Source organism: Myiozetetes cayanensis, unplaced genomic scaffold (assembly GCF_022539395.1).
Source record: "Myiozetetes cayanensis isolate MyiCay16 unplaced genomic scaffold, myiCay2020 scf20-37, whole genome shotgun sequence".
In the NCBI taxonomy this organism is placed as follows: domain Eukaryota; kingdom Metazoa; phylum Chordata; class Aves; order Passeriformes; family Tyrannidae; genus Myiozetetes; species Myiozetetes cayanensis.
The window spans coordinates 5743774-5765902 of record NW_026087412.1 but is presented as its reverse complement, the minus strand read 5'-3'; the positions used below and the strand labels follow the sequence as shown (position 1 = coordinate 5765902).

The window sequence follows — 22129 nt, the reverse complement described above, 5'->3', positions numbered from 1 at the left end:
TTTTTTAAATCATCTGTAGTACAGACAGAAAGTGCTCTTTGGCTTCTAATTCCCAAGCGCCTTGGCTTTATATCAAGTTTAAAAACAGACTCAGTGGGAGTTGCTCATACTCCTTATGCTGTAGGAAGTCCTGGTGTTTGTTTGTCTTTCTGACCTAACTTTACCTTTTCAGGCTGTGACATAATTGTTAACAAACCCAAGATCTGTTTACAGCAATATCTCCTTGCATTCTCAAAGAAGCATTTGGGGCAGATTACACACACAAGACAAGTGTCTTGTCTTCCTAGCTTAAAAGCAAAGTCAGGCAAACTTCTGGCCACTTCTCCACAAAATATGATGCTGCTTTGAAAATTCTCCAAAAAGGGACAATAATACTAACAATACAGAGTAATTGACTAATTTCTTATGGATCCAAAAGCTATTGTGCATTCCTGTAGAACAGAATACTCATTTTAGATCCTTTGTAGTGTCTTTGAAGTTGACTTTTAATGGAAAGCCAAGGTCTAACTGCTCCTGTACTGAGCCTTTTAGTTGACTAAAAACTACTATTTAACTCACTGGGGGATCAGCTGAAATTCATAGAAGGCACAATGTGAGTGAAGTAAAAGTCCCTAGAAAACATTAAATAGAGTTAAGAGGTTGTGGAGTCTCTAGACTTGGAGATATTCAAAACCTGACTTAAGAAAGTCCTGGGAAACCTGTTCTGCCTGAGCCTGTTGGGCAGGAGTGGGCCTGCATCATCTCCAGGAGCCTCTTCCAGCCTTGGCTATTCTGTGATTCCATTAAATTGTTTCCCTTAGTCTAATCAATTATTAAAAAGCCAATTTAATTAGACTGGAATGTAACTATCCTAGCAGAGCCCTTGTTTCAAAAAAAGTAGCATTTCAAAGCACTGCAAAGAAGCACATTCTTCCAATACAACTTAAAGTTTCACTTCAGCAGCAAGAAACCAGTTCTTATGGTAAAGATTCCTTAAAAGTCCCTCAAATAAATCCTACTTAACAACACTACTACTGGCATGACATTATTAGCTTGCTATGTTGGCAAATTTTAGATTCTTTTACTTTACCACTGATTGCAGCCTCATGATACTGCAGCACACATGTTGGGCAGGTGCTTTTAAATACCCTTGTGATCTAAAGAAGAGATGTTTGCAAACCCAACTTCAAATGTGGGATTAGAGAAGAGAACGTTCTTGGGTGAAGTGGAATCCAGTCAAAGTTTTTCAAGACGTTCTAAAGCTGGTACACAAATAGTAAGAGCTGAAGTGTTCATCAAGCTTGATGTCTTCAGCAGGCTGGGAAATTTTTTGTCTCCATATGTTGAACATTTTGTTATCTTTCAGAGCAGTCCGTTGTGGGATGCCTCCCAAAGAAAAATCACTGCATCATCCAACAACCAGCTTTTTCTTCAGAGCCAGGAGAGCTTGTTGAATTGAGTCTTCTAATAATCCTTCGAGAGATGTTAAACACCCAGCCTGATCTTGTTTGTGTGTGTGAGACAAACTACTACCTGCACTGCATCCTTTTATTATAGAGTCTTCTGGGCATAGCACTTGACAATATGCTGACCCCAAAATAGCTTACCACACTTCCATTGATATGCCAAATTTCTCAAATCCTTTACAAAAATATGCTACTATTGAGTCTCCAGTGGATGGCGGATTTTAAAGTAATTTTCTTTGAGACTCAACTTTGTCAGCTTCAATCTTTTACTGCATCAGTAGGGACTCAATTGAAATATACAATTTTCTTCTCCTATTTTGCCAGATCAGCTGTTATATGTAGTAGATTTAATTTGTGCTCATTACAGAATGTCACTAGGACCATATGCATTACGTAACTCTTAAGCGAGGGCAACTTTTTTCAGGCAGAACGGTTATCTCCAACTTTCAGACTTTCAGACCCTTTAGATAAGCAGGCTTTAGCCCTGCCCTTCCTGTGACGAACAGATGTGCCTCTGTCTTCGTCCTTGTAAGCCAGAAGACCTGTTGTGGAGGACCCTGGGACTCGGATTCTCAGCAAAACAAAGGGTTTTTGGTAAGTGCATGCATTTCTCTAACTGAATATAGAATCTTCTCAATATTTGTTAACAACTTTAAATCAATTGAGTTAATTAGACATTGAGAGGGCACTGACAAATATGAGGCACCCAGACTTTGAGAGAAGCTCTGCATCAGAGAGCATTTCTAGGAGAGGCTGGGGTTAAGGATGTTCCAGATCCACCCAGTTCTCATCCGTGAGGGTCCTTATAGGCAATCTGCAGTTTTCCTCGGAAAGGCTTTTGGCAGATTGCAGACATTGTGTCTGGAGGTGCAGTGAGTCATGTGACCCATGGAGAGGGTGCACTAAGGCACCTCTCTCTGTGTGTCAGCAGTCTGCTCCCAGAGACTCACCTCCAGTTATGGCTGGAGAGTTATTACAGAGCTCTAATCTAATTTCTACATACAGAATTTTAGCTGTTACAGTACAACAACTTCCCAGTTAAAACTGTGAGTTACCAGAAAGAATTAGTATAATACATAATACAGTTTTACAACACACTGTTATAGTAAAACTATCCTGTTATAGCACAGTATAACCTTAATAGCTATTTCTGTCATTATAGTAGTTGTTTATTTATTTATTTACTATATATAAATTGTTATAGTATAATAGCTCTAGCTCTATATAGAGAGGTTGGAGTTCTGATGGGTTATTGCAAAGGCTTTATCTTGCTTGGGGGAAGCCCCTTTTCTGCACAACAAAAACACACGAGAACATTGCCCCAGATATAATAACATCTTAGCTTTGGAAGCCAAATGCAGGTTTGAGACGAGCCAAGTTTCTGTTTCATTTGCAGAATCTGTGTTAGGATCCTTGCATGGGAAAGCGAGCAGCTGTTGGCTAAAACAGTGGATCAGAGCTGGTCCTGGTGGATACACCACGGACTGCTCTGTGTCTCAGCCTTTTATGTGCAGGTCTAACCGTGTTTTAAAGAGAGACAAGGAAAAATAAAGCACCAAATTCTTCATTATTAGGCAGCTGAAGGATCAACAAAAATTACAGTTAACAAGCTTGTGTCCATTTACCGGGATCAATCCCCCAGAGAAGCAGTAACTGAGCTGAAGCAGCAGATGAGAGCTGTGAGGAGAACGGCTGCTCTGCTGGCCTGCCTTGAGTATAATCGGCTTTTCTTGTTAATGTCTGAAATCCCCTGTAAGTCAGGGAGATGGAGATCTAGTGGCAAAACTGACTTGAAGTGCTTTGCAGCCCCTTTTACCTGGTAACCTAATTCCTCTGTAAGGAGCACTCATTGCCTTTGGCTGATAGCAGTGATGATGTAGGGAGAGGGCCCTGGTGAGCTTAACCATAGAGGGATGCAGATGGTGAGAAACTTTAATGAGCAAGAAATCAGATTTCCAGATCTTTTAGGAAATTTTCATACTAATACATACATATGATCGTCTCCCCAGTGACATAAAAGTCACCACACCTCCAGCCTGTGCAGCAGTGTGCCATGCCCAGCACCCAGTACTACCAGTCAGAAACACCTCCCCGCACTGGTTTCTGTCACAGTTGGTCTGCACCTTCAGTAGCTGTGGGGACTTGCCCCTTTTGATAGCAAGGACCAGAATGTGGAGCAGAACAGGTTTGCTAGGTGTGACTGCAGGAGTGCGCTGGGAATGGGAGTCATGGTGGGAAGGAAGAGAGCACTAATATGGGAATTGCGATGGGAAGGGAAGAAGAGGTAGAACTAGATAAATGTGCACCTTGGATTGGTTTGCCCTGTATTGCAGTTTTCCTGTACATGGTGTCAGTTAGGAAAGCTTTTTTCCCCTAAATTCTTAGCTGCCCTCTACAGTGTTAAAACTGAAGCAATTTTAACATGATTAATTTTTATTCTTATTGACCGTTTTTCTGCACACTTCAGCTCAGACAATAAAATAAGTGAGCCCACTTTACATTCAGAGCTCGTTGTTGGATGCTGAGAAACTTTGAAAGAATTTTTGTTTGCCTCAGAGCAGTTTCTTCTGAAACGCGGAAAAATTAACTCCCTGTACGTACCAGCTTCTTTTAACAAAACAGGGACATCTGACTAAGATTCCCTTAAATCACTGAAATTAAAAAAATATTCTATTGCTCCTCATAGCTGAGGAGCGGAGTGAAAGCTGAGCTTAAGTCATCATTCTCCATCCAGCCTCTTGGCCCGGTCGTGATGGAAAAACAACTGCTTGGGACAAGTCAGAGCAGCCCGGGGAGCTGGAGCAGTGCCCAGGGAGAGGGACATGCCTTGTCCTGCCAGAGCTGAGCATTGCCTGCCCTGCCTGGGCTCCCGGGGAATAAGGGGAAAAACATCCCTGAGAAAGCCTGGCCTCACATCACCAAGGAATTTCAGGGAGATTTAAACTAAGAGTTGATTTTGCCCTGACTATCTTAAGCCTTTAAACATTATCTACTCTAAGGACAGGAAAACAGGTGTGGAATAAGTACAGAAGGAGAAGGAGCGCTCAGAAAACTGATTCTGCAAAATCCTCAGCCATATGCAAGGACGAGGTGACTGGTGAAGGGCTGCACATCTGACCAAACCATGCTCTGGCTTCCAAGTGTTTCTGGGGTCAGCTCAACTTTGGCCGCAGCATCTTAAAACTGTCACATAGCTGGGGCAAAGCTCTTTAAAAAGAAACAGTAATTGCCCCAAATCAGTGCTGCATCAGCACCAGCCAACACCTCAAGTGAATGTCTTTATCTTGCATCTCTTGTTTCTTAAGGATTAGCTTTCACCCATTTTGTATCCAAACACTTGGATTATTTGATAATTATATATTTATTACCCAGTGTTTCCCAGTAAGCTGAGTCATTTCTCTCTCACACACAAGTAAATAACAATTTATGGCCCGACTACCCTTTCCCAAGTGACAATTTGCTGTTCTGTTCCCTGCCATTGTACTGCCCCTGCCCACAGCGCTCAGCATTGCCAGGCCTGCAAGGCAACTGCGGGCTCAGGGAGACTGAAGGCTTAGCCAAACGTGACTGGGGCACAAGCTTCAAATTCAATGTATGTGCATACTTTCCCCAAATATTTGAACAATGGGTCTTGTTTGTTCGCTGCCAAGAGCCAGCTCCATTCCTGGAAGTGTTCAAGGCCAGGCTGGATGGGGCTTGGAGAAACCTTGAGCAGGGAGGGGTGTCCCTGCTCATTGCAGGGGGATGGAACTAGACGGACTTTAAGGTCCCTTCCAACCCAAACCATTCTGTGATTTCTGTGCGGCTGGTGCAGGGGTTTCTGCATCCCGGTGTTGGCATCAGTGAGACTCGCTTGGGCACCGCACAGGAGCTGAAAGCACTTCAGTCCCACTGAGCGGCCGCGTGTGCTGGGCTAGCACCGAAGCCTTAGTGGAGAACAGCAATTAAAAGGGAAAGAAAACCTCGAAAAGGCAGAATGGGAAGGAAACAGCGAGGGGAGGCGTGAAAACACCGGGAGGGAAAGTCAATGAGTCAAGCAACAGAGGCCGGAGTGAAAATCCGAGCTAACTCTCCTCATCTCTTCACTGCTCGCTCCGGAGACTCCCACGGCTCCCTTTTGCGGAGGGGGAAGGCGAGGCAGGCGGAGGCCTGGCTGTGGCCGCTGCCAGGGGGTGAAAACACCGTGGGGGGGGAAACGCTGACGGGAGCTCGAGGAGGAGGAGAAAGAAGAAGAGAAGGAAGAGAAGAAGGAGGAGGAGGAGGAGGAGGAGCGAAGCCCCGGCCGGGCGTGTGAGGGGCCGCGCGGGGCGGGCGCTGAGGGGGCGCTGGCGGCACGCGCCGTGCGGGCGGGGCGGGGGCTCCCGGCGGCCTCGGCAAAGCGGGCGGGGCTCGGGCAATCTCAGCCGCCGCGGCCGCCGGCTCTGCCTTTCTCTCGCTGCACCGGCACCAGGTAACCACCCCCGCTCCCGGGTCTCCCCGTCGCTCAGGGCTCGGGCCGCGCTCCCCCTGTCCGCCCCCGGAGCGCGGGGCTGGAGGGCGGCGGGGCTCAGCCCGCCCCGGCCGTTGCCAACCGCCCCCCGCCCGCGGTCACCCGTCCGCCGCCCGCCACCGCCTCGGCCCGCCCGCCGCCGCTTCCCGCCGGGCCGGGGCCGCGTGGGAGCCCTTCGGGGCGCGGTATCCCGGTCTGCGGCCTCCCCCGGCTGGGGGATCGGCGTCCTGGGCAGGGGAGGCAGCGGGGCGTGAGGCGCCGCGGGCTGGGGGCGTGGGGCGAGCGCTGGCCCCTCGTTAGCGCGGGGTTCGGCGGGTCGGCGCTGGGAGGAGAGGGAAACCTCCCCCGCTCGGGTGCCCCTGGGCCTGGCACCTGGAGGATTTCCTTGTCAGAAGAAACTGTAACCTGCAGCTTTGCGCGCTGATCGAGAGCGAGCTGATAAGCGCGCGGGCGCTCGCTGCAGCTGCCGAGCCCTGGTGCGAAGGTACCGTGCTGTGATGGGTGTTGTGCTCCGGGCTGGGGAGCAAAGGGGGACGGTCCTGTTTTCACCGTCCCCCCCGGCTGTCACCTCGGGGCAGCTGGCGTCAGCGAGCTGCTTCTCCGGGGAAAGTGTTGTTAAACAGGCGGGTTTACTGTAAAACAGTTTGGCCCCGGTCGCCCACAGAGGGACTGCTGGTGTTTTTACAGCAAAATGTGCTGTTTTCAGTGTGGTGCCCGTTTTGAGGTTGTAGGGCTGTGTCCCTCGTGTGGTGCTCACGTTTGGCTGCTCTTCAATGACCGCAGGGGTAGGAGTGTCTGAAACGCGGAACTGTTTGGAGGCAGCACCTGTTTTCTGATAGTCTCCAGAAGTTTTGTGTCAGCTGGGAAGAAAAAGTATTTGGTTTGCCTTATTTTACGCTTCTTTATTTTAAAATGTATTGTTGATAAGATGTTATAGGGAAGGAAAGCCTTTGCTAGGGAATTCCGTGTTTCTGCGGCACTTGCAGTGCCCCCATCCCACCATCTGTTTTTTCAGTTTATCATTACGCAAAAAGGAAGTGAAATCTTTGCTCATTTTCTTAAAAATTTTTCTGCTTCAGTGCTTTGCAACTAACTATTCCGGGCTTATGCTTCTATTGAATTTCAAGTTAATGTCCAATTCCCTCTTTTACATATGGGGGTGAATTGCTGTTTGCTGGTTTTCATGGCAGTGCTGTGGAAGTGAGTTGCAGGGTTTTTTTGTTGTGAGTGATCTGGACAAGAGGGTTTTATTAACAAGCTTGGTAGGCTGTTTACGTTGATGTATTAGTAGATGTGGTTTGTGTGTATATATATATTTATATTCGTTTGTATCTTTCAGTATGCGGTGATTGACTGACTTGTGCCTCGGTGTTGATAAGTTGTGGACGCTTTAGGCATTCAGGTGAAGGTGTTGGTTATAAGGAGTAAGATGATGGGTTGCAATTTGATAGTTAATACCGGCGGTGTTTTATTGGGCAGGTGACGCGTTCTGGGAGCGTGGTAGAACACGCCTTTTGTTGTGCTCCGGGAGCCGCAGCTCAGCGGCCCCGCAGGGGTTAAAGGCGGTGGGTTGGCAGCGCCGCCGCCTCCAGTGAATTCAAACTCCCCGAGTGACGGGGAGCGTGGGGGCCGGGCCGGATCCCTGGATCCTGCGGGCTTTGTTGGGGCCGGAAGCCATTTTGGGATCCATGGAACAGCATGTCCCGCCCGCCGGGGAGCGCGCCCTGAGCCCCGGCCCGCCCCGAGCCCGGCCCGGCCGCGGGGGCGGCCCCAGACCCCCTGCCCATGGGGGAGCCGCGGAGCGCAGCCCCTGAGCGCGGAGCCTGCGGGGGCCGAGCGGCCTGGGCTGCGAAATGGTGTGTCGGCAGCGGGGCCCGCCGTGTAAACAATGAACGGGCGCGCTGATTGTCTCGCCGCGGCTGAATGTGCGGCTGGTTTCCACCGGCCTCCCTTTTAAAAAGCGTTTCAGGAGGTACATGATGTGAACGCGCGGACGGTGCTGCTTTGTGATGGACCCGGGGTTTGTTGGTAGCGCTGCGGTTTGACACCTGTGTTGGGGGATCTGTGCCATAATGCTCAATTTCCATTTAACATATACTTTAAAATATCGGTCTTATTACTTGGGATTTTTTTTTGTTTGTTTGCTTCTGGGTTGCTCTTTGAAAGGAATAGTAATGTTTTATGAATGTGTGTTTTAATAAAACGTTGATTTAGCTTGGAGCTCTTTCCTCTTCAGCCTGTTTAAACTAGTACTTGATTTGGTATGTGGAAACATCCTTTGTGGAGTATACGTAGGCATTTTATTTTTTATTCTGAATAATAGAAGAAAATAAAAATCGAAATTACAAGTAAAAAAAATGGTTTGCTCTCAGGAATTGATGGAGTTGCATACTCCAGTTTCATTGTTACTGTTAATTTGCCCAAAAGTCTGTTTAGCATTGGTGGCATTACTGTGTTAAGTCATAGTGACTTAGTTGGCTTTACTAGGTATAGAGTAGCATGGATTCTAGGTGTAGTACCACCAACATCTAAGACTTCAGTTAAATAATTTTTTGCCCCTTATGATGTAAAAATAAGACGTTATCTTGCAAATTTTCTTGTTCTCTAATGGACTTTATGAGTATTTCTACTGTGCCAGGGTCCCGTTTGTGAAATGGCAATTTAACCACTTCCTTTGTCAAAAAGGGTGTTTCTGAGGAACCACCTGAACAGTGAGTTTGTGACAGTCTGTTCATGGACCCCAAAAGCTGTAAGTGAGGGTTTGTCTCAGTCCTTGGGAAGTGTTTGTAGTGCGTGTTCAGTGTTTGATGCTGCTCCCCCTGCCTTGTGATGCTTCTTTGCAAAAAGGCCACTCGTGGAGCATCTCATCCCCCTCCCTGGAAGCCAGGATGGTACAGGAAGCTGTGGTACTAAGAGTTTTGTGGAAACCGGCTGGTTTTGAAAGGGACTGTCAGATAAACAGGCTTTTGAGGTGGTGGAGCAGCCTCATGTCTCACTTAGATGCCTCGGAGTCCTTTAGAGACCTCCAGGGAGCCTTGTATGAAAGTAAATTCTGCTGCACTGATTACAGGAGTCCCTGTGCTTCCTTGTGTTGTGACCAAGTCAGAATCTGTCTTCTCCTGCCCTTCTAATGTGCTGGTTTTTTGTCATACTGATGCAGTTGAATTGTAAGGGAGAGATGATACTTAAGGTGATTGCTGCTATCTACTTCTCCCAGAAAGCATGTCTCCTTAGGAGGAACATGGAAGTTGGCTTGTAAGCTGAGGCTCATCTAGTGCCCCCTTGCATCCTAGCAGAAATGTGTGCTTCTCTTTAATTTCAAGAGAATAAATTCTCTTTAATTTGGGTTGTCTTATAAAGGTATTCTGTTTACCTGGGGTTTTTATATAACTACATGCTTACTTCTTGCACTACACATCCCTTAGTACTTAGAAATAGGTGTTTATAGGCTTCTGAAGAAGGAAAAAAGGGTACTTAAAGTTTGGGTCTAGTAATGCTTGCAACACAGCTGATGCTAAAAGCCTACAAGAATCTGAGTCCAGACAGATCTGTGGTACCTAAATCAGAAACATGCTGTGCACCCAGAAGTGTTCAAACTGGAACTAAGTGCAATGTCCAGCTCCCAGGTTCTCTGCCAAGTTTTGTGATTTTAAATTATCAAAATATTTTATCAGCATGGCTTTCTGTTCCAGTTGCATATGAAAGTTTCATAAGCAAGAAGAATGATAATACCTGCAAGGTGCAGTGCTGTTAAACATGAGTGAACAAATTAGAGGGAGTTACTGTCTTCCACCTACATACCCCTATTCTATAATAAGTATGTAGAATATTTTTAAATAAATCAAGATGATCATTTGTTTTGAAGAGAATAATAACTAAAATTAAGCTGCTGAACTAATAGCCATTTCTTTTTAAAAAAGGTCCAATTGCATAGTAAATTTTAGATGCACATTTTTGAAAATTATGGTGGTGATCTCTGAAGATGATTCTTCAAGTTCTGTTTAAGTCAGTCCTGTTTTGTTGGTTTGAAAAATTGAGTAAAGGTTTTCCCCCTTGAGTCTGAATTAATTTTAGAGCATCAGACAAACAGTGAATCAAACCAAGCCCTTAAATCTTCTAAGAGTGATTTCTAGCTGTGGTGTTTAGATGGCAAACCTGATATCTTCACTGGAGAGCTGGGTGCTGTGAAAACGGGCTATTAATAGTCCTACGCATAAATACCTCCGAGGCTTTGCAGTTTGCACTGCCGTTCTCAAGTTCATATTTTATCTGTAATAACTTAATGATACAATTAAAACCTTATCAAGTAAGGAATACTATTTAAATTGTAGCATTTGATTTCCTCAGAAGTCAAGTAAGTAGAGAACTGGTGGTGAAGGGGAAAAGGGCAGGAGAGAAATTGAGCCAATATGTTGTTTTTCAAAGTCAGCCGTTGCCCTGCCCATATGGCAGCAGAGATGGAGAGGAGCTGGGGAGCTGCTCAAAGCTGTCTCCCATAGTGTCACATGGATTATATCAGCTACTGAGTTGCCAGTTAAAAAATAGGTTTTGTGATTAAATGATGCGTGCGAAGCACACACATCAACTCCAGTGGATACTAAACAGGAGGTTTCCATAGCTTGTGTGTTAAAAATACACCAATTCAAACTGATCAACCTCAATCATAGTTTTGAATTTCAGTAAGCATATGTATAAGAAATGTTTTGCTGTTCTTTAAAACAAGTGTTATCTGATATTATCAACATCCCTCATTTTGAAATTTACTGTATTTCTAGTTCTGTTACTGGAGAACCATTACTCTCCGGTCCCCATTTCCTATGTGCTAAATTGAGCTCTGATTTGTTGATAAAGAAAGGCAGCAGTTGTTATGTATTGTAGCAGAATTTGCTGCTTATTCTAGCAAGAGAATGAGACTACTTTGCTAATACTTCCGCACTACTGACTTATGCTTCCTCTAAACAAACAACAAATTTTATATACGAGCCAGTGAAAGCATTATAGCTCTGGGACAAATGAACTGAGTGTAGAGAAAGATCACTTAATGGAAATGCGTTCTATAATACTGGAAAAAAAAAAGTAAATAGCAGAAGTGATACCTTATTTTTCATTAACCCCACAAATGCATGGGAGGTGCTTACATTCAGAAAGCCACAACATTTAGGCCTGTAAGTTTTTGTTTTTCTAAAAACAAGAAGGAAACTGACTTCAGTAGTAATGGAAATATCTTTCTGCCTTACTGACCTCAGGATTTGGAGGCTACAGGTGGAATGACTAAGAGCATTTTAATGTTACGTGTACAGATTTCTTTTTGACCTGCTTTTACCTGTACCTGTGACACTGCTTTTTGTCCCTCTCTCTTATGTATAGGTAGCTATACAAATGAAAACTCTTATTTCAACCTAGAAAAGTGCACCTCCAAAATGAGAGACTTATTGTTTCATTATAAGAATTAGAGTGTAGCTGGGGATATTTTTACCCTGGTTTAGGTATGTCATCACAGTTGTGTGGAATATCTTTTACTGCTCTTGAAACAGGAGCTGTAGATAATCTGAAAATAGCCAGGATTCTGCTTTCCTAACCATGCAAATCCAGCATAGCCAAATCCCTATTTATTAACCACAAATAAGCCATCATCAGCGAATCTTTTCTAGAAAAGCAAAACTTTTCTTGTGGCTAATAAAACTGAAAAGGGCTCAAGGATATTGCAAATATTATGAACTTGAATGTCAAATTGTTCATAACACCACAAGTAGTCACCTGTACAGCTCTTCAAGTTCGTTGATATGATAACATTAGTTTTTATTTTCTTCCTAAAGCTGTCATATCTTTCAAAGACTCCATGGAAAATTTTACAAGTGTTGCTTGGGTGTTTTTGGTTTGGTAGCTTTGTGTTTTGAGGTTTTTTTGGAAGTGGATGGCACTCTGGAAAATGTGCCTAATTCTAGCCCTGTGAGTCATTTTGCAGTTGGCTCTTCTACCAGGGTGTGTAGTCAGTGGTTTTAATGACAGGAATAAATTATCCAATACCATATATTAGAATTTTATGTGAAATGAAGGATACTCCCTTGCAACTTAGTGGGTGGTGTTCAAAGGTTGTAGAGTGAAATGATTTGACTGTATGTAAAACCTTCTCTCTAGTTTCATCTGCATTATGTTAGTTGGTGCACAGAGCAGCCTGTGCTTTGCCCAGAGGGCTCTCAGAGCAAAACTCGTTGTGAAGAGATCTCTGAAAGCTGTTTAGATTTTTATGCTTAGCTTTTGGGGATGCCAGCCTGACTTGGTTCCTGTGGAAGTGTTGTAGTGTAGCTGTGATAAGAGCTTGGCTCATGTTACAGTAGTGTTCCAGAGAACTCGGAAATAGCTGGAAATAGGGTATCACCAAGAAAGTCTCTGTCAGAAATACCCTGAGCTTCCTGCAGTAATGATAAAGGGATATCTGGCACTAGCAGCAGTGCTGCTCCAATACTGAGAGCTCCATGTTTCTGGTAACAGCTTTTTAATTTCAGTACTTAATAACACAGGCTGAACAGTGCAAGGGCTCTTACATTGACTTGATGTAACTTTAAGTCACTGCATTCCTTTATTTTCACCTTTTACAGTATGATTTGAAACAGTCAACATGGACTTTTCACGTCTACATACGTACACTCCTCCCCAATGTCTGCCAGAGAACACTGGCTATACATATGCACTCAGGTGAGAACTCTTTTCTTCTCGTAGAGAAACTGTATGTTCTCTGAATGCTGCTAACTCTGGAGAGTTTAGCTTTCGTGGTAAGTAGCTGACTTGTTTGAAGAAACGTACTTTATCTAGTGTGGTTTGAAAACAGCTCTGTGTCCTAAATGGAGGAAAGAAAACGTGTTGAACTGAGAGGACAATGACTAAGAAAATGACTCAGTGTTTATTAGTTGCTATGAATAACTTGTGCCCGCCTAGTTACAACTGCTGTTTGATTTCTATAAATATGTCATCAAAATTCTTAGATGTTTTGTGTCCTGTAACTTTTGAGTGTGCTTTCTTTTGTGACTTGGGACTGTTTTCACTTTAGAACACTGATTGATGTGCACTCGTTGCTGCTAATGTGGAATGTGGCTGGAAGTAACATATTGATTACTTTTTTTTTTTGGCAAAACTGATTGTTGTGTGAATGTAAAATCTGTGTTCTAATGAACTTGTTTTTTCTTGTGTCTTTTTATTAAACTCTTATTAGATTGTTTTTCTTAAATCACTTCAGTTTTCTAAAAACTAACACTGTTTGTTAGATTTTTGTATTATGTATTCAGAACAAATGTTGTGATGCCCATTTGAGTTTTTTAGTATTAATAGATTGGTGTTGTTTTGATCTGTCGAGCTTTTCCTGATGTTGAGTTAGTAGATATATTTTGAAACAAGTATTTGTCAGTGAGCCTGAGTTACTGGTTTAGTTAACTTTAAAAAAAATGATTGTTCATTGGGACACAGTATGAGATTGTCTTTCTGTGCTATGTCTGTAAGTCATTATTGTCTATTGCATATTAAAATGCACTGTATAGATTGGAGAACACTTGGCTACTTGCCAATAAATTGGCTAAAATATTGTAACTCCTGGCAGGTTAATCTTCGCTCCTGTGGCGTTCTTGTGCAAAGCTTATATCCAACAAAATTGTGGGCAAGAAGAAAGGAAGATGCAGAGTGATAAATCCTATTGGACATCTAGAGGATAGTTCATTATTACTTTGGTGGGATTTGTGTAGAAGACAGCTGGAGTGTTTGTCTTCCTCTAGGAATGAAGACTGTTGTTTTGCAACACAAAACTTATGGACAGGGAGGGTTGTGTGTCTTGAACCTTTGCAGTTTGCCATTTTGCTGTGGTAAAGTGTGTTAGGTATAGTTACTCAAATACGGATAGAGCTGGATAATCTGAAGTTTAATAACTGAGTTAATGAAGGCAAGTATAGTTAAACTACGTTGAATTAATTCATTGTAATTCTTCCTTGTGTAGAAAGGAAGGATTGGCAAGTGCTTTCTTTAAAATTTCTGCATGAAAAATTCTGTGAAGCCACAAGTATTAAAATAATAGGGAAAACTACTTGGTACACTGACTCGATGGTGCTTTCAGGGTATCAGCAGAGTAAAGTGCAGTCTTTTGAGCAGACTCTTACTGTGTGTCTGCTTGATGAACCTGTGCAGGATGACCTGTATTGCTGTAGCTTGTCCTGCCTTGGGTCAGACAATATTTGAGGAATCTGAGGAGAGGGAGAGCTGCTAATCAGAAATGTTTTCATATTGCAGTTCATTCCTTCTCTCTGCTCACTTGTGTTTGTTTTCCTTATATTCCAGTCTGATTTATTCTGCCTTTTGTACAGAATCTGCCTGTGAATTTCTTTAAAGAAACTGGCTTGTGCACGTAGCCCTGCAGAAAGCAGTGCAGTGAAGTTTGATACCACAAAGCTATTAATAGAGTTGGCTATCACTTATTAATAGAACTTATATTAATACTCACTGGGATTACTGCATGTTCATAACTGTGGTGTTTCAGCTTTGTGCTTTTATTCCTCCAGCCCAAATCAGAAAAACATTTAACTGATATACCTAAATAATCTTTATCCTCCTCCAAACACAAGTCAAACTTGTGAATCTCACCCACTTGTCAACATATAATTTACACCCCCCTCTTGAGGCTGATCTTTCCTTTTAGTCACCTTCATCTTTTGAGTTGTGTTGTCAATTGGGTGCCTTTAGCACTTTACAAATATGGATTAAATCAGTAAGAATTTGGTTTAAATTTTTTTTTCTTTTTCTGTATCAGAGCATGCAATCAGGATGCCCTGGTCAGAAAGCACATGAATGTTTGTACATTCATATACCTGTGTCCATGTTAGAAGATGCCTGTTTAGCTGTACTTCTCTGGGCATGTTGCATTTATCTGTTATCTTGAATAATCAAGAACATCACTGCCCATTTCATTCTGAGGAATACTTAAAAATAAATGACATTTAAGGTCTGTCAGACAAAGCTATAGGTGTGCTAAAATTGGCAGACCTCATTCTCATTCCACTAATATATTTATAACTTGAAAACCCACTGAAGTCTGGGACATTCTTAGTCTGTAGAAGCTCATGTGAAGGAGGTATCAAAGTAATAGAAGCTGGAAATGTGAGACTAGATCCAGTCAGCAGCTCTGCCAGCAACCACGGGAGCTGTTAGCTGGGGGAAGGAACCAGAGTGTGCACTGTTTGTGTAGGTTATCTGGGAGTGTAGGCTAATTGCATCCCACTTTTAGATTGTTTTGTGGTTAGCAGTGCATATTGCATAGAAGAACCATCAATGTATGTATTCATTTCTGGCCCTCGAAAGGAAAGACAGTGCTTTTTTAATTTACTGTAATCTTTTCTGTAGAAGAAAAAAGGCCACAGTCCAAAGTGTGGAAAGTGAGATGGCAGGTTAGGAGACTTCTAGGTACTGTCTTAACTGACAGGACAGATAATTTGAAGAGAATTATTATTATCTTGAGTAAGACACAAACTCCTTTTGCTTAAAGAGGAAAACATTCCATGATTTTTATAGTTTTTAGATAGTGGAGCCCAACTCCAGGCTCTGTATTCAACCCACATTGATATAAATGCTCACTGAGATACTTGGTAACAGCAAGTGTTCATAAACAGAAACAAATTGAGGCTGGTCACAGCTGTCAGCGTGTTCTGTGTACTTTGTGTTCTTGTGAATTGAGTATCTGTAAGAAACGTTGGGTGAAGATGAGGAAAAGCAAATGCGTAGTGGCAAGTGTAAATAGCCAAACTGGGTTCTGAAACAACTGTTTGGGAGGGACTCAATAGAAAACTGTTGTGCCTCTGACCCTTTCTGAATAACAACAGGAGGAGCCGCATTTAACCCATATTCTCACTTCACATCTGTCAGAATGGGAGTTATCTGTACTTAGTACTTTTGAAAACTGTATAAGATATATTCTTTAGTCTGCAATTCCTTAGGTACTTGAGAAAAAGTGTCTTATTTTTTCTCCCCCTTCCAGCCAAATGCAAGCAGGGATTAATAAGCCTAATGTATATAGCAGTGTATGCTGGGTTTGTCTCAAACTGTGCTCAGGCTCCTGCCTTGCACAGGGTTGCACTGCACGTGCCAGGCTGAGCAGGGCACACCAGTGAGATCCAGCACGTAGTGCCAAACACCTGACCATCAAATCTGGGCACCTCTGGGCAACTGAAGAAGTTACTTTGGACAGACTCTGCTCTGGCCCTGTGGGCTGAATGCCCAGCTGCTGCTGGAGCCTGAAGATGTTTTCCTGCAATGTGTTGTCTGGGTTAGTTTTTTTAGCCAAAAGAAATGCAGTCCATGTGCTCTGACACAATCCTATCTTATGTGCTTTGCTTTGCATTGCGGAGCAATGAAGAAACTTGCCTCAAAAGCACCAGCTTGTCAGAATTGCATCATTACTGTAAGTGTAGCTCCAAGGCCTTCCGGTGTTAACTTGTACGCTAAAGTAATACAATACATATCATGTTATTACTTTGTGATGTTCTGAGATCTTTAAAGATTGTGAAAGAAAACTATTTCCATTAATTGTTTTTTGCACAAGTACATTTTATAGTAGCTATTTCTCTGTATTTTTTAAAGGGAAAGCTTCCATTTCAAATACAGATTGCACAGCAGAATCTACTCATTCATATTTAATTTGCTTGTGTGTTTTTGTTTGGGGTTTTAGGGATAAAGAGCTGCTGTTGTTAACAATAACTTGTTCAGCTCTTTTAAAAACAAGAAATGAAAACCCCCAGGAACACTGAAGTAACTGTGTATCTCTGTGGCCTGAGAGGGGACAGAGCCCTTATGAAAGCTGGCCCAGGGCACTTAGCATTTGGATGCTGTGGGTCACAGGGCTGAGTGGTTCTAGAGCCTGACCTGCTGTGCTGTGCCCTTGCAACAGCCTCTGTCTGCTCACTTACATAACTGAATGTTTCCCTGGGTTGTAAGTATGAGTATTCTACTTTAGGTTAAAGTTCTGCTTTCGTAAGTGTATTTCTTACAGACTCCTTGGTTTAAGCTCTTTTTGTTTGCCTTGTGTTGCTGCTTTGTCTTCACTATAAGTTTTCATGGAGGCTCTGAGGGAATCACATGGTGAAATGTGGAGCTCCCAGGAAGATGATATGAAAGTTATCTATGTGCAAACTTGCCTCTGTGGAGAAAAATTAAAGTCTTTAAACATTTTTTGTTTGCTCAGAGTTAAATATTTCAATGATGTGCATTAAATTAAGAAATATTTTTAATCCACTTTTTTTAAAAGAGTAATAGTAGTTAAACTGAAGTAGCTGAAGTTGGGAAGCCTTTAAGTATCTTAAAGAGAGGAAGTTCCTACTTGTTGAGAGATGGAAACTCAGAGTAATGTGGCATACAGATCTTTGGTTCTCAAAACAAGGACTTGGCAAGCAAAAAATAGACAAAAATAAGCTTTGACTAAAAATTAATCTTTGCTACTTAGAGCATGTCATGATTTTTAATTTGCTGCTGGGCATGGTGAAGAAACTGTGTCATACGGATTCCACTGTCAAATTGGTCCCAAAAGAACGAGTGCTTGCTCTGGCTAAACTTCAAACATGGTTTCCATGGTGGTTGTTTCTAACTGTGATTTGCTTTCAGTTGTAAAATTTGCAATATGAATTGCTTGGGAGAACCTTGAATATCTACACATGTCTAGATTATTTGGGTTACGTGGCACATCTTGTGGAAATTGCACCATAACCCTGAATAAACTGCTTTTAATGGAAAGTTAGACTGGCTTGAAGGGCATGTTTGTTACCAGGTTGAAAATTCCCCTAGTAACTTTGCTGTTCTTATTTTACTGCAGTTCAAGTTATTCTTCATCTGCTTTGGATTTTGAGACTGAAAACAAAATAGATCCAGTATTTGATTCCCCAAGGATGTCCCGGCGTAGTTTACGGTTAGCTGCTGCAGGATACAGCCAAGCAGAGGATGGACGCAGCGATTCCCTTCGCGACAGCTCTTACACCGGAAACGTGTCCTTCAGGGAACAGTCCTCTAAGTAAGCGTTTTTAATCATCACAAGTTAATTTGTGGGTTGGAATCCTGAGGCTTAGTGTTTGAACACAATAATGCGAACAGATCACCTACTGGTTTATTCTTCTGTTCTCAGTATTTACTGCCATACTTTGAAATTTATGTTCAGTATGTGGTTTGCAATGAAATCTTTGTAAAAATACAGGTGAATGGTTCCTTTTAAAATTAATTTGCTCTGTTTAGTCACATCAATGCTGAAATGACGGTTTATTCCTTAATAAAGCAAGAGACTAACTGAAATTTGTGTGTTTAGTGCTGTGTCTTACTTGTCTTTGCTTTGTTTCCTAGGATGGTAAAGCAACGCAAAAGCATGAATAAACAGCCTGGCACTGTAAGACACATGCCGAGGAAAAATCTGTCCAGCTCATCTATTTTTAGCCAGAGCAGTTTCAATAGCCATGCCAGTGATACATCAATGGTATCCACTGTATTGGACGAGTCTTTGATTCGTGAGCAGACAGAAGTTGATCATTTCTGGGGTAGGCAATGATTGCTATTTCTTGTATCAAACTGTGGAAACTGTTTACGGTTTGGTGTGTATAAATTCATGATCTTTTCCCCACCTGTTTTCCATCCTGCCCCTAAACATATGTGCACACAGACTTCTGCTGTAGGTGTCTGCTTGCTGAGATGCCCACTGGAAATTTGTGGTCCAGTGTGTAAACTTGATTTACTGGTGTAGCTAACATCAAGACAAGTTGTACTGTCAATTTAATATGCCAGGAAACATATATAATTTTGTGATGCAACACCATAATTATCTCCTATCATTACTTTCTTCAAAAGGTACACAGACTACTGTATTTAAAGAATGGTAAACATATAATTTGTTTTCGAAAAGACAAAGCATTTTCTTCTTTGTTATAGGCAGAAATGTGTTTCAACATACCTTAATCTGAAAGTTTCAAATCAGTGGCACTTAAGGATTTCCCTAAAGGATTTTTGTGTGTGGCTGGCTGGTTTGGTTTTGCACATATGTATTTCCTGTAACCTGCTTTCTTCAACAAAGAGAAAAATATGAGAATTGTCTGTGTAAAGTGTACTGTGGGAGAAGATCAACAATTTATTTTATCTCCCAGTTCAGACTGTTTGTTTCTAGTCAGTACACTTGTGACCTTCCCAGAGTCCAAATGGGAAGAATTGTTTCAATCTTGGTGGAACCCCTTCTAAACTTCAGATTACCTGGCTCTTAAACCAGAATCTTAAATACAGTAGTATTGAAGTAGTTACCAAGCAACAGAAACACTGTAAGCTTGTAATTAGCTGCTTTAAAGTCACATGGGAGCTAAGTAAAAGTGTAGTTGTCATTCATATTATTTTGTCTGCCCCTTCCATGGTGGAATACTTTTCACAACTTACCCTACTGTATGGATACATGTTTCTCTGATGGGCTGCAAAACATGTTAAATACTAATCACAAAGTGCCTTTCTTTGAAGCCTGAAAATTAATATGACTTTTGACTTGAGTTTGTCTGGTACTGTAGTTAAATACAGGCCTTTCTCATATCTGGGACCAAGTTTGTTGTTTTTTTTTTCTCTCTCACCTTTGAAGGTCTTGACGAGGAAGGCGACCCTAAAGGTAACTGCACTTCGCTTTTCCTTCCACATCCCTTGTATGTGACAGCACCCAGTGCTGGCAGTACTGACGTGGGTGCTCCGGGTGTTGTGCTCTGGGTTTGGCAGGTAGTGACACTACACTGCTGCAGGGCAATGGTGACATAGCAGGAGCAGCAGAGCCGCAGCCCCCGATGAACGGCTACACGTGCAGTGACTGCAGCATGCTGTCCGAGCGCAAGGAGGTCCTCACAGCCTACTCGGCGGCTCACGTGCCATCCTCCAGGATTTACACTCGGGACAGGAGCCAGAAGCATGCATCTAGTAAGTGACTGTCTCGTGTGTTCTGTCTGGTGCACAGTTCAGTTGGCTCATTTTCCATCAAGTGTTATTCAAGCACTTTTGCTACCCCGGTAAAGTTACTAATAACAGAATTCTAGAGATCAGCTTATATGAAATACTTTTTCTGTATTGGTTAAAATTTTATGTACTTGTCAGCTTCTAATATGTAATTATCTACTGATTTTCAGTGCTGCTGTAGGAATTAAACCATTAATTAAAATTAAAATGCTCTGATACCTTAAATGATAAAATTATTTGCCCCACCAGCACTGATTGTAAAAAGTCTCCTAATCTGATGCCAGATCTGTGTAGGTCTGTATATGAAGTTTTTGGTCATGGTTTTCAGATAGAAACTTTCTGTGCTTTTTCTTTTATTATTTTTTATCCCTTACATGATTTGAACTTTCAAGATTGAGCAGAATTGTTACTTTGCAGTGCTTCTGCTATCCAGGAAATCTCTTGAGTTTTTTTTACTTCCTGCTTCATTTTTTTCTCCTCATTTAACCTTGTGGCTTTCTAGAGTGTTTCTAGAAGCTAAACCTCTATATGAAAAACTGACCTCCAAAGGGAAAAAAACTTGATTCCAAATAGTCTTTCTAGGGACTACATTTTGAGAGCTTGAAAACAAATGAGCCTGTGCAAATAAGGTTCTGCCTTTCCAAGGTGATCTCCATTCAGTGGATTGTTGCCCTCAGTGTCTGGACTTGTCTGCCTGCCTCCTGCACAGCATCTTGAGCTTCTGGATTGTTGGTAGTCCTCAGTTACCACAAAGGATTTGTTTCTTAAATGACCTTGAATTAGAAAGGAACCAATTTTAGGATTCTGTAGGTTTGTTATTCTTGAATGAAGGGTGTTTTCAGTTGCAAGAAATGAGTTTGTTTGGGCTATAAGATGTGAATTCAGATGCTTTGAGGGTAGTATTTCTCTTTAGTTACTGTGTAGCACCGGTTGGAATTCTTTTGACTTGTCACAATCAACTACTTAACATGACACTGCATAAAAACTCTTTTCTATACTCATCTTTGTACATTCCTTTGAACTTTAATCTAGAGGTTTGGGTTAAATTTGGGGGGCATGTCACTGGGGAAGAGAGCACACAGTTGTGGCAGGTTTTTGGAGTGCAGCTGTCTAGGAGAGCAGCAGTGCTGGACTGTGGCTCTGGGAGTGTCTCCAGCACTTCAGGCAGGACACTATAGGAACGTCCTCTGGTGTAACAGCAGAGATGGTAGTGAAAAGTCCTCGCCCTTTCAGATCCAAAATAAGAATGCAGTTTATCTTTTTGGAGCTGAGACCCACAAAGTCAGTATCAGCAGCTCACATCAGTGAGGAATCCCGAGTTCCATAAGCAAGGAATTCATTGCTGGTTAGAGTTCTGCGTTCTCACTAAGGAAATGTGTACTTGCTGAAGTCATACATTTTGCCTTGAAGTCATTTTCCCTAGGATGTGTGGTTCTTACAGAAGCTTTGATGTAATATCTAATACATCCAGACTTTTCAAACCACACTTGCTTGAGTTTCATACTCTTGGCTAAAAAAAGGCTTTACTGTGCTTCATTCTCACTCTTCCACAAGCTAATGGTGACCAGAGAACAGAATTACATCTTTCTGTAGATGAATAATTTGTATTCACACTGTTTTTTTCAATAGGAGGAACCTATTTCTACATGAGTAAGATTCTACGATTGGTCAAACATACTGCAACATCTTTTGCATCACTATTAGTGCAACTATTTCAAATGGTTTTGCTGAAGCTGGGTTATGAATACAAAGGTACCTTTTCAGTTGTCTTCCTTGGTCTCTGCACAAAGCCAGAGTGTGTGTATTGGTTTTTCTTTCCTATGGTCTTCATCTTTGGCACTGTGGTGTTCTTTTTCTATAGTCTTTTGGCTGGCTCTTGTCTTTCTCCCTTTTTATTATTACCTCAGCTGCATTTTTCATAGCTCCCCTCTCTTTTGAAAGTACCAGGATTCCCATAGACAAGATCTGTGTTACGGTTAGGATTCACATGTTGATTTTCACTAGGAAGTGGTAGAGGGCAATTTTTAAACTGAGAAACTTGGGTTGATTTTTAAGAGCTGGTGTGATAGTGTCAAATCCTAACTTTGCAATGTCTTTAGGTCCATCTTGTTACCCTTAAACCTGCTGTGCACTTAAAGCTTGATTAGATCTTGCAGAACTAAAACTGCCATCATCACTCTGCGCTACTATGAAGCACATCTTGTTTTCTTTGAAA

The 22129-nt window shown here is 42.4% G+C and overlaps 1 protein-coding gene across 5 annotated transcripts in view; it reads left to right on the top strand.

Moving 5' to 3' along the window:
- Positions 1–5746: 5746 nt before the first annotated feature.
- The window catches only part of SUN1 (Sad1 and UNC84 domain containing 1), a 29029-nt gene continuing 12646 nt past the window's right edge, over positions 5747–22129 (top strand). The window contains exons 1-7 of one of the 5 annotated variants that reach the window (XM_050317405.1): positions 5747–5895; positions 12534–12630; positions 17771–17965; positions 18289–18479; positions 19553–19579; positions 19684–19878; positions 21544–21666. In XM_050317405.1, coding sequence (XP_050173362.1) covers positions 12554–12630; positions 17771–17965; positions 18289–18479; positions 19553–19579; positions 19684–19878; positions 21544–21666 — 808 coding nt within the window. In that variant the 5' untranslated portion in view covers positions 5747–5895; positions 12534–12553. Of the gene's footprint in view, positions 5896–7653; positions 7907–12533; positions 12631–17770; positions 17966–18288; positions 18480–19552; positions 19580–19683; positions 19879–21543; positions 21667–22129 lie in introns of those variants that run through there. The other 4 variants (XM_050317404.1, XM_050317406.1, XM_050317407.1 and 1 more) reach the window with 4 other exon arrangements.